Source organism: Amphiprion ocellaris, chromosome 4, assembly GCF_022539595.1.
Source record: "Amphiprion ocellaris isolate individual 3 ecotype Okinawa chromosome 4, ASM2253959v1, whole genome shotgun sequence".
Classification (NCBI taxonomy): domain Eukaryota; kingdom Metazoa; phylum Chordata; class Actinopteri; family Pomacentridae; genus Amphiprion; species Amphiprion ocellaris.
The window spans coordinates 36693211-36705033 of NC_072769.1; the positions used below are offsets into that span (position 1 = coordinate 36693211).

The 11823-nt window shown below is 40.1% G+C and overlaps 1 protein-coding gene across 1 annotated transcript; it reads left to right on the forward strand.

Moving 5' to 3' along the window:
• Nucleotides 1–4279: 4279 nt before the first annotated feature.
• Nucleotides 4280–10565, forward strand: LOC111563100 (DNA-directed RNA polymerase III subunit RPC1-like). Its single transcript, XM_055009582.1, has 4 exons — nucleotides 4280–4483; nucleotides 5908–6072; nucleotides 7172–7303; nucleotides 10318–10565. Exons 1-4 carry the CDS (start codon nucleotides 4481–4483, stop codon nucleotides 10411–10413), a joined length of 396 nt encoding a protein of 131 aa, XP_054865557.1. The 5' UTR covers nucleotides 4280–4480; the 3' UTR covers nucleotides 10414–10565.
• The last annotated feature ends 1258 nt before the right edge of the window (nucleotides 10566–11823 follow it).

The following is an 11823-nucleotide window of genomic DNA, read 5'->3' on the forward strand; positions in this document are numbered from 1 at the left end:
TTCACATAAAGCCTCAGGTAGATTCTCTGAGGACAAAATTTACACCTTAGTACCCTATAACACTACCTTAAGACTTGCGGCACCAGATAAATCTTGTAGTACAATGCACATGCCCATGATAGTACACTGCTACCTATTGTCAACCAGAAATGACTGATTTGCCAGAGCTGAAGAGAGACACTACCACAACAATGGACACGAAGTAGGCAGCTAGGAGTGTGGTGGAACCTCTGGTTGAAAAACATAGGAAGGATCCAAGAAAAGTTTCTAATGTTCCACAATATAAGGAAATTCTGCATTCAGAGGAAGCATTACAATCCAGTGTGGCATGCATCATAAACAGCAGTGTTTGTGTAATTACTACTCACTGTCAAAAATTGGAGAAAAAAGTCCTGCAATGCAGGTTTATCAAAGTGGAACATAATGTGCAGCATCTCAGGAGTCATTTCAGGAGTGCTAGTACCAACAATGACAATCAATGCTGAATGGAAAACACTTGTTAAACCAGCAAAGACTTTGGATTACTATCAATAAAAGTATCTACAACGTTTGTGTCAAAAGTCTTCCCATAGCGAGTTAAATTAACATTTATAATGGTTTTATTTGGGCATTTACAACACAAAGCAAATATTATGATTTAGGTTTAATATTTAATATTGAATATATTTTGCAAGCACTGGTTTCTCGTAGGAGCGGTTGGAATGGGACCTAATTATTATATATCTGTTGTTATTATTATGTATCTGTTCTATGTGTAATAGATAAATTAACAATCTCCACTTTTTGTAGCATCAGCTGGAAAGCAAACACACACACAAAAATGTTTTTTATTTAATTGTAAATAAATTCAGGCGTCACGGGGTTTAAAAAATGTCAGGAGTGACAACTGTCAGGATGCATTTACTGCATTAACAGTCACCTAATTTTGTACACAAGCAGAACTGAGGATGTTAACCCAGTTTTCACTGCACTTTGTACAATTATGAGCTAATCCAGTCTTCTCTGTCCTTTATATAAACATAATGTGACCCCTTGACGTCTGTATTTATTTACAATTAAATAAAAAAAATTGTGTATTTTTGCTTTCCATCTGATGCTAAATTAAGTGGAGATGGTTAATTTATCTATTACACATAAAACATAGATACATAGATATATAATAATAATAACAGATATGTCCTAATTAGGTCCCACTTCTACCGATCCTACGAGAAACCATTGCTTACAAAAGGTTCTGAGGTACATATTGAATATGCACAAACCAGCATTGGGGGAATGGATACGCTATCTCAACTGCAGTCTGAATAAAAGTGGTATGTTAAGAATTTGTAACAATAGGTGTCAAGGTATTTAACGAATATTTTCTCACTTTTGTCTTCAAATAGCGCATATTTTAAGAATCTCTGTTTATAGACTGCATTGGAAACTGAAAGAAAAACTAAGCATTACAACCCCAAAGCTCAGGTTTTCTGAATCCCAGCAGCTAAAATCTTGTGGGGAAACCTGAAACCTGGGGGAGTGGTGGCTGTTTTTCCACAGCCTGTTTGATTAAAAATGACATTTCAGTGCAGCATTTAGTTGTTTGCACACTTTTAGCAATGCAGCGTATCAGCCTGTTCTGAACACTCTCTCACACTCACTGTCACACACAAGCCCATTTTCCTCCTGCCTCTGTATCTCTCCTTCTTTCCCTCCGGCTACATTTTGATGACCTCAAGAGCCATTTATTAACATGGATTATATGTCGACACAAACAAAACCTGGCAGAAAACCAGCAGACGTCCTCCACTCCAACTCCCCATCCCTTCCTCTGAACCAATACACAGCCAGAAGCCTTCCTGGTGGAGAGACTAAGATAAAAGGAAAGAAAGACAGAGAGATATATGGGAACGGAAAAAAGAATCAACTTTTTCATTGACCTTTTCTTGGTTCATCATTCAGAAGGCCTCGGGTTTGATTTCCTCTCTGTGCCATCAATAACTGTGCTGTTAATGTCAAGCCACTACTGGCTCTGCTTCTATGGTAGAGAGATCAGAAAGGAAAAAGAGAAAAAGTGGGTTGGCATCTGTTTAGCAATGCAGCTCCTCATCTCACAGGATCAACAAAAACAGGCCACACAAATGTTTCTGAGTGTGATTTGGACAGAACATCAAATTAATTCAGTCCAATTCAGTTGTATTTATATAGAGTCAGCTCACAACATACACTATATTGCCAAAAGTATTTGCTCACCCATCCAAATAATCAGAATCAGGTGTTCCAATCACTTCCATGGCCACAGGTGTAAAATCAAGCACCTAGGCATGCAGACTGCTTTTACAAACATTTGTGAATGTGATTTTAAAGCAGTCTTTGTGACAAAATGTTGTGATCAGTTGTATGAAATGCAACACTGAGATCCAACGGGGCAAGTATAGAGACAAATTCACTGTCTAAACATTTAAGAATATGAATTTGACCGGTATATTCCACCCAAAATACTTGTACATAAACCAAGAAGTCAGTGTAAAGGAAATGTAGACCTAAAAGGATTGTTTAAAGGAATATTTAAACTATTATTTTCATTATTTAATAATCTGTTATCAGTCAGAACCCTGGCAAACTTAATTTCATCAGTTTTTTTAGTGGAAGTCACAAATAAAGGAGCTCTTGGTTTTTCCCGGCGTTACTGAGTCCAAAGCTGCTGTTTCAACACAGACACGTTCACATGCATCCACAAACCTCTCAGCACTCAAACACCCACAGACAGGAGGCCGGCTGGACCGAGGCTCGGCGGCGTCCTCAGACCCACGAGTAGGGGAGTCGATGAACTTTTTGGTCTGGTTTGAAGGCCTCTGTGTGGTCCAGTAGAAGTCCACATAGGCGGTGTTGGCTTTGAACCACAGCGACTGGCCACCATCAGGTGGACCAGCTCGTCCTCGTAGGACTCCTCCTGTAGCCTTGAGGGAACCACAGGAACATTCAGTAGCTGTTGGAGTTCTTCCTGTCAGGCTCGTGGTAGAACGGCTCTGAAGTATCTTGTACTTGTCTTATCTGGAACAATCTAACAGCCTAAACTGTTAACAGCGGTGTAAAGAAGCAAACACACAAGCATAGATTAGGCCTCAAACTAGATTTATTTAAGAAAATAAATCAACTTAGAGGCATTTGTTCACACATGTGGCTGAATAGGAGGCCGTCCAATCAGATTCGAGGTCTTCACTCTGTAGGTTGTTCGGTGAGACTCTTGGACCTCCATCAGCAATAATTTCCAAGACATTTATTTTAAAAATGATGTCCTCGATTAGTAAATCCCGTTACAAAAATATCAGGGTCTGCTTATTTCATCCCGGATTTTAAAATTATAAAGCTCAAGCAACTGGCTGAGCGGGTGTCGGTGTATACAACAGAGTTTGTTGCCATAATATGGGCTTTACGGTGGGTGGAGGAGGTCAAGCTGAGGAGGGTAGTCGTATGCTCAGACTCAGCTTCAGTCCTAATGACTTTGAGAGATAACAAGCTAGGGGCCCGACCAGACTTCGTGGTGGAGCTCCTCACTCTGTTGTATAGAATTGAGCAGGCTGGAGGCATGATAGGGTTTCTGTGGGTGGCCGCCCATATTGGGGTAGAGGGTAATGAGATGGCAGATATGGCGGCTAAAAGGGCATTAAGGAGGGATGTTGAATTGACTGTGGGCATCGGGATATCTGAATGTTGCTCCACCATCAGGGATGTCATTACAATTCAGTGGCAGAAGCAGTGGGAGAATGGTGAAAAAGGACAGCATTACTTCTCAATACAAAATAGTGTAAAGGCAGACCAGTGCTACCTTGGACATGAGCGAAAACACTCTGTGTTAATGACAAGACTAAGACTTGGACACTGTGGACTGGCATGGGATTTAGCTAAAATCGGCAAACATAAGGACGGATTATGTGGAGCCTGCGGGAAACAGCAAACTGTGAAACATCTGCTTATGGAGTGCAGCCTGTTTGAGGAACAAAGAACACCGTTATATGCCAAGATGTCACATGAGGGAATGGAATCAATCACAATGAGGAGTCTTCTTAATCCCAGAGAGAACCAGGCAAGGACGGTGAACGCAGTCCTTCACTTTATCAACTCCACAGGATTACGTCTTTGGAAGTAGGAATGATCTGAATTCTGCATTCTCTCCCTGACCTGCGAGAGGCAGCAATGTGCCGCAAGGCATCCAGCCTGCCGGAAATTCATAAGAGGAAGAAGAAGAAGTGAATCCGGTTATTGAAATAGGAACAAACATACGCCGGAACCATGTTTACGACACACAGGGGATCAGGGGAATCTTGAGGCTGCGACACACAGGGATGTGAATATCATTCAAAGCTGCCGCGGATTGTGAACTCTTCAGTTGTTTGAGTATTTTATGTCTGTAAATACAAAACACTAGCGTATCGAACATAATGCACTTCTAACGGCTTTCCTGAATTTCCGGTTACACGTCACTGACACTTCGTTTAAAATGGTAAGTTAACGGTCAGATGTGACCTAAATGTGATTAAAACAGTGAGGTTGAGGTTCTGTGTTGTCAGTAGTCCTGAATATCTGCTGTCTCTGAAGTTAAACTGGAGAAAACAGTAAATTTACTCTCTAACGTTAACGTTGTTTAATGACTGATTCACATGTTGTAGTACATCTTAGTGCAGATTAGAAAAATAACCTCCCAGAATCTGACCAAAGTAATGATGAACACTACAGTTATTACTTTTAAATTACAGCACAGATAAGCTGGATAATAAAATCCTCTCCTCTAAAGCTAAAGCGACTACAGGCCTTTCTGTCTTTCAGTGCTTGATAAACTATACATGACAGAGGAAATCCTTCCAGGGATACTTTAAAATGAACCTCTGCTGTTGATGCTTAATTAAATGTTCATCAGTGATTAATCTTTAGTGTGAAAATTTTACTTTGCCCCTGTATTTTTTTTTAAAAATGTAGGTTGTTAAAGACATTGAAGGATGGTTTTCTTAGGTAAATGAATTTAAGGTTTAAATGACTGGAATCTTTCAGTCAATGTTGTGTTTCTTTCAGTTTGAAATATCTCGATTTAATTAATACAGCTCAGTCAGTTACATTTTATATTTTTAAGAATTCTTATTCAGTTTAACACTAGATGACGTATCAGTTCATTGAGTATTTCAGAGCCAGTTTTTTATTTTCAATTGTCTGTATTTAAAGTGATATTATTAAAATATAATTGCAATGAAACAGCAGCAAAATAAGAAATGACCAAATATACAAAGGAAGTGCAGCTATTTTAATATTTAAAAAAAGATCTATCAGTTAGAACATGGTTAAAGTGCAGCTTAAGTTAAGTTAGCAAAACTATGGACAAGTAGCTTCAAATTTACCTCGCAGAAACGCACACTTTTACCAAAATAAATATTATAGCTGTTATTTTCTTAAAAGGCTGCTGACCTCTAGAAAATGTAAGTCTAGAAAATGCAACCAACTTTGTGTGTCTGCCCTTTTGTGATAAACAGGTGGTTTGCAGTGCAGTTCTATGACTGAAAACAGCTGCTGCCAGAAAGAATCTGCTGAGAGCAGTGAGAGTTTGCTTAAATGGCGAAATAATTGGCTGGAAAATCAAAATGACAGAAGCTGAAATGTTGGAGCTAAAAAGTCAGGTTATAATTTTTTGGGGGTTTGTTAAAGCAACACCTTTCACATTTTATTCTATCTTTTGTATTATTTCTAAACCACAGTGCAGTAAGACAAATAAAATGGAAAAAAATATCTGTGCTGTTATGTTAATTTACGTAGTTCTCATAAATTGAGATATGATTCAAGTAAAGAACTACTTGTGTTCTGCTATGAAAAGGAAGCACAAAGCCCTGCATTAGTCACTGCTTTTTTTAATTAACACTGATGTCATTTCTCACTTCTTAGGTGGTGGTTCAAGGCATACCAGAGGTCGCCCGAGCAGTTATTCACATTGACGAACAGAGTGGCAAGAACAAGTACAAACTTCTGGTGGAGGGCGACAGTCTGAGAGCTGTCATGGCAACTCACGGAGTGAATGGGAGTAGGACCACATCAAACAACACATACGAGGTAAGAGTCAGTGGAGAGTTAAAGCCAGTCGTGCTTTAGGTTGCTGTCTGTCTAAGCAGTATGCTAACCTGGATGTTTTCACTTTTTCATAAAGCTTTTGCAAAATAATTTCTGGTTTTGTGTTGCAGTTTTTTTCACTGCACTGCACAGAAATCTAAAATAGTTTACTTACACTGCTAACGAAGCACTGCTAACTGTGCAATAAACATGTTGCATTTCGAAAAAATTTTTGGAAAGCTTTTAGTGTGAAGCAGGATCGTTTCAGTTTGCATGTGATCACATACAAACGATGATCGTACAAACAGGAGCACAGGAGTGAGACTAAGCACTAACGAAGCAGACATTCTGGTTGAAGCTACAAAAGAACAGAGAGCTAAACGGCCCTTAAGGCTGACACACTGTCCCTCTGTAGTAGGTTGGATTTTTTTAATCCAGTTTAAGGTGTGATAAGTTGTGTTCAAGCGTTACTTATTTCCCTTGAACGAAAGAGGTTTTCAAAAACTGGGATAGTCTTAAAATGAGAGGTATTTTCCAACATTGGTCTGCAGGATTACATGAAGGTGATTTATAGCAGGACAGTTGTATTGAGTCAGGAGTCTGCAGAATACAGATCTGCATTCTACAACGCCAAACACCTTTACCAGTTGTAGAATGACCACTATTGTTCTGCAGAGGTTTCTGTTTGGCTCTATTTGGCCTGGTTTATGGTCTCTCAGGAGTATTTAGTCCCTTAGACTGTCCCAGCTTGAAGCCCAGTGCAGGTTACTTACTGTCGAAGGAAGAAAATGATTTTAATGTTTGTGGGTGGAAGCTGATAGCTTGATTTACATTAGGTAAAGGCGAATGTGTATGTGATGATGATTTCACATTTCTCCTATAAAAAATAGTAATTAATCTTGAACTTAGGTCAAGTCGTTATTTATACAGCACCTTTAAGATAATGGCTGTTGAGCCAAAGTGCCAGAGACGTTAGATGGCAGATTAAGACCCTACATCATAAGAGAAAATACCATGTGATTGATTTATTTGTGGATCCAGCCTCAAGACTAATGTCAGAATGTTTTTTCTTCTTTACGAGCTGCTCTGTGTCTTTGTTCAGGTTGAGAGGACTTTGGGTATTGAGGCTGCAAGATCCACCATCATCAATGAGATTCAGTACACCATGGTCAACCACGGAATGAGCATCGACCGGCGTCACGTCATGCTTCTTGCTGATCTTATGTCCTATAAGGTATGAAACATTGCTCTCTCTCCCTGTGTGCGTTCATGAGTGTGTGTGTGTGTGTGCGCACACACTCACTACCGGTCAAAAGTTTTAGAACACCTAAATGTTTCCAGTTCTGTATTGGAAAGTATGCATGTTCATGTCTCATTGTACTCTGAAATGAAAGCATAGAACACATAAACAAATGATGTTCAAAAAAACCTATTTAGAAACCAAAATGTATTCTAAACTATTGACTCATCAAAGTAGCCGCCTTTGCCAGATACAACAGCTGAACACACTCGTGGCATTCTTTCCACAATAGAAATCAAATATTCTTCAGAAAGTTCTTCCCAACCCTGTTGCAGAAGTTCCCATAAATGTGTGGCACTTGTAGGTTGTTTTACTTTCACTCTTCTGTCCAATTCATCCCAAACCAGCTCCATGGGGTTGAAGTCTGGAGACTGTGCTGACGCTCCATGTTTTCAAGCTCATCGTCTGGTTCTTTGTTCCTAAAGTAGTTCTGGCAGAGCGTGGACTGATGTTCTGGGTCATTATCTTGCTGTAGGATAAACCCCTGACCAGAGGGTTCTGCATGGTGCTGCAGAATGCTGTGGTAGCTGTTTAGGTTAGGGATGTGGAAAACAGATCCTTTAATAATGACTGGACTGAAAAGTAGGCATTTATCATGCCAACCTTCCGAAATGCGTCACCTGTATGCCTCATTTGCAACGAAACTGTTGCTGTTGCAAAAGAATATAATCTGCGCCGTCACCACAACACTAAACATACAAATTTCAAGGATTCATATCCTGAGCAGTCAGAGGCCCATCAGAGAAAAATGGCCACATTGAAATCTGCCTGCACCCGTGCAAATGGCATTATTACTCGAACTTTAACTGATCAAGAGAGAGTAAGGTGTGCATCTCTGCAGGCTGCCTGGGTGCTTTGCAAACATAACCGGCCTTTCACGGAAAGTGAGCTTTTAAAGGAGAGCATGGTCACCGTTCTGGAGGAACGGTGCCCCCGACAAATCCATGGACAGAGTTATTGCATCTGTCAAACAAATGCCTCTCTCTGCTTCAGCTGCTGCACGTCGTGTCCACGTCTTGGCAGAGCATGTCCAGCCAGCTGTCATTGACGGGATCAAGGAAGCCAAATACATTTCACTGGCTATTGATGAGTCCACTGACAACACGGATGTTTCACAGTTGTGCGTTTTTGTCAGATACTTTGATGGCAAAGATTTCCGAGAGGAGCTGCTGGCATTGCTTCCGCTGGAGGACAACACCACAATTCTCCACAAACGCAGTGAAAATGATGCCGTTGGACGAGGCGTCCATTCAGAGCGAGCTGGCTGAAATCCAGGCTGCTCTCCATGGTGCTGAAAGCCTGAGCGCATTCTGGATGTCTTGTCCCGAGGACTATGGCACATTGAAGACGCTGGCTATGTATGTGCTCACCATGTTGGGTTCAACCTACACCTGCGAGGCTGCGTTCTCCAAGATGAACTCGATAAAAACAGACGAGAGGAACCGACTGTCAAACCAGTCTTTGGAGGACTGTTTGCGCATAAGTCTGACAGCGGCCAAGCCTGATGTGAAAAAGTTGGTGTCAGAGGGGAAATGTAACTTCAGCCATTAAGCAGTGTGAGGAGCCCATTTCAGCCTTGTGATCTGAAATCGCTATAGCCCACTTAACGTTTTATTTGATGTGCGAACATTATTTGTGACCTGTTTTGTTCTGGTACCAGGTTAGTATTTATTTACCATGCTATTTTAAGTTATGCCAGTTGGTTTTTCCTCCTTTTTTTGTCCTGAGAAGTCTACTAGTTTGAAGCTTGTTGTTGAGACTTTGAAATAAAAACCAAATGTTAAGTAAGGGCATGAGGAAAAGTTATGTTAAAAAAAAGAACTGTGTGAAACAATAAATGTTAAACAGTGCAGCGAGTCTGTCCTCATTTCGGAATGTAGCCTAAATAGAGTCATAAATGGTGGGGATTACTGATAGTTAAGAGTCTCAGTTATTGTTGTTTTCAGTTGCTTTAATAGTGTGGACCACATGATATTTTCTCTTTGATCCTCACAATTTTGGAATCCAGTCGGGGGCCGGATTGGACGGTTCGGCGGGCCGGATTCGGCCCGCGGGCCGCCAGTTGATGATCACTGTTCTATATAGTTAGCCCTCCTATTACTTTTGGGGTCAATTTGACTCCATTCAGTCTTTAAAGTCTCTAAATAAATGATTGAGGTTTTATTTTTTTCTTCATATTTAATGACGTTTCTTAATTTGATGAGGACGACTGGGTAAACATAAAATGAACATGATGATATGTTTTCAATGTCCTGTACACATATTATACGCATCGGTGTCCTTTGTTTTAGCTGTATAAAAGAGCTATCAACATTTTACACACATTTGTGTTGGTTATTTTGGATGATATTGAGGTCGGCACAATATGCACTTCTATAATCTTCCAAATGCTTCAAGGCCTTGCTGTAACACCCGTATGGCTCAACGTGTTACGCGGGTGACGCATGTACAGAGCTGGCCCCCCGACGCAGCGGCCCGGGTTCGATTCCCGCTCGCGGCCCTTTGCTGCATGTCTTCCCCCAACACTTCTCCCCTGTTTCCTGTCTCTATCTCACTGTGCCTAAATAAAGCCGATAAAAGGCCAAAAAAATAGCGTAAAAAAAAAAGCTTTGAATTTACTTTTGTAAATTTTACTTTGTTGTTAGTAAGTTGCTGCCACTTACAGCAGTGTTGACAGGCTTTTTTGAGAAAATGCAGTCATAGTCTGTTCATTACACCCGTGTTTAATTTGAATAAAGGATAAAAGAAGCACTGTAATGCTTTGTATTTCTTGTTCCCATTTTACGCTCTGAACATAATGAACCATGATCTCAAAGCTGAGTGTGTGTCCCCAACAGTGATTTTTGCGTACTGCTACACCCTTACCTCTTCCTGTGTAATTCAGTAGCATTTGCCATTTATTGTCCTCTTGCACTGCTGTGACTGACACTTTGTTTTTTGCTCCATAGGACCAGACCTGCTGGGATCTGTACAGATGTCTCGATGAGGGTGGGAGTGGTTTCAGTAAAGGAGAGCTGCATCAGTCTACAAACACATTGTTGTAACCAGTGTGGGAAATCTTTCAGGCAGTCAAGTTATTTGAAACGTCATATGCTCATCCACACTGAAGAAATTAGTTTTTTACTGTGATATTTCCTCATGTTTGACAAAGTGGTTATTATCTTAACTGTGAAATAAAAGCCCTCCTTAAACATTATTTAATCTAGTCTCTTTTTCAAAAGAGGCCTGAGAACAACAGACATTCCAATAAACTACCCTTAGTTAGTAAACTGAAACTAAATCAATCGTATTTTTAACTATTGTAACCAAACCTCCACTGCCATATTAGAACAGGATATGCTTTTATTTCTAAAACATTGCCAATGATTTTGACAAATCATTCTGTGGTTTTATTTGAGAAAGTTGTTGCCCCCAGCATTGTCCTACAGGGGGCAGTTGTTTTTAAAACTACATTTGTCTTCCATGTGTCACCATTTGCTTGCATATTTCATAAACATCACAATCACTAATTTCCAACTCTATACTGATGATATTTTCCTGGTTTCTTAGCTGGCAGGAGATGAATTTTTGCATCCCTACCCTGATTTTCATTATCGAGGCTCGCTTTTTCCCCTAACATTCTCCCCACAACGGAGTGTTTGACCTTTAAAGTCACGGTTTCTTCTACTGACCTGCACCTTTGTGATTAATCCTTGCAGCTCTACTGCATGATCTTCTGTTTGCTTTACCCCGTTAGTCATTCTCTAATAACACTGCAGTTTCTGCCGCTGGCTGGTTTTCAACAAATTCCAGGAGAAGAACATGCATTACTCCCATTCACGTCTCCCTGTGATTTACTATTGATTTAGCTGATTTAGCTTTAAAGCACAGCATGCTCCCCTTCTGTCTTCCGTTAGGCTCTGCTAAGCCTCCTGCTGCTGAAGCTTCTTACCTGAGCACTGGTTTGGAAAAATAAGTAAATAAAGTCCAAGGACTCACCTATGTGGGCCCCTCAAAATTTTTCATTATCACTCCCTGTTTTACCTCTACTATTTTTTTGTCATGTTTTTTAACGGTTTATTCAGTGTTATTGTATAACTTTGTTTTTCAAAGCGGTGTCAATGTTTTAAAGCGTTATACCCATGGGAGATGACTTTTAATGTGTTTTTCATCCAACCAAACAGAGGTGGGATATTTGTATGCATTGCACTTATCAGCCAGGAATAGAGCTAAAGATGAAATAACCCAGGTTTGACTCCTCTCTCAGTAAAAAGTATTTTTCTGTACAAACTGTCTCTTAATGTTAAATGAATGCATTTAACTTGCATATGAACTCTTCCATCAGTCGCTTTGGTTTGACATCAAACAAACAGTTTATTGGCATTTCAAAAAGAATGCATCCCTTTCCATTTGACAAACAAAGGAAGTTTTTCTCTCAGCAAAATATAGGCTTTGTTATTATAATAATAATAATA

Bases quoted from the DNA above. Each gene is read 5' to 3' on its own strand.
- LOC111563100 (XM_055009582.1), top strand. The intron at 6,073-7,171 runs GTAAGAGTCAGT...GTCTTTGTTCAG, and splicing joins CATCAAACAACACATACGAG to GTTGAGAGGACTTTGGGTAT. The intron at 7,304-10,317 runs GTATGAAACATT...TTTGCTCCATAG, and splicing joins CTGATCTTATGTCCTATAAG to GACCAGACCTGCTGGGATCT.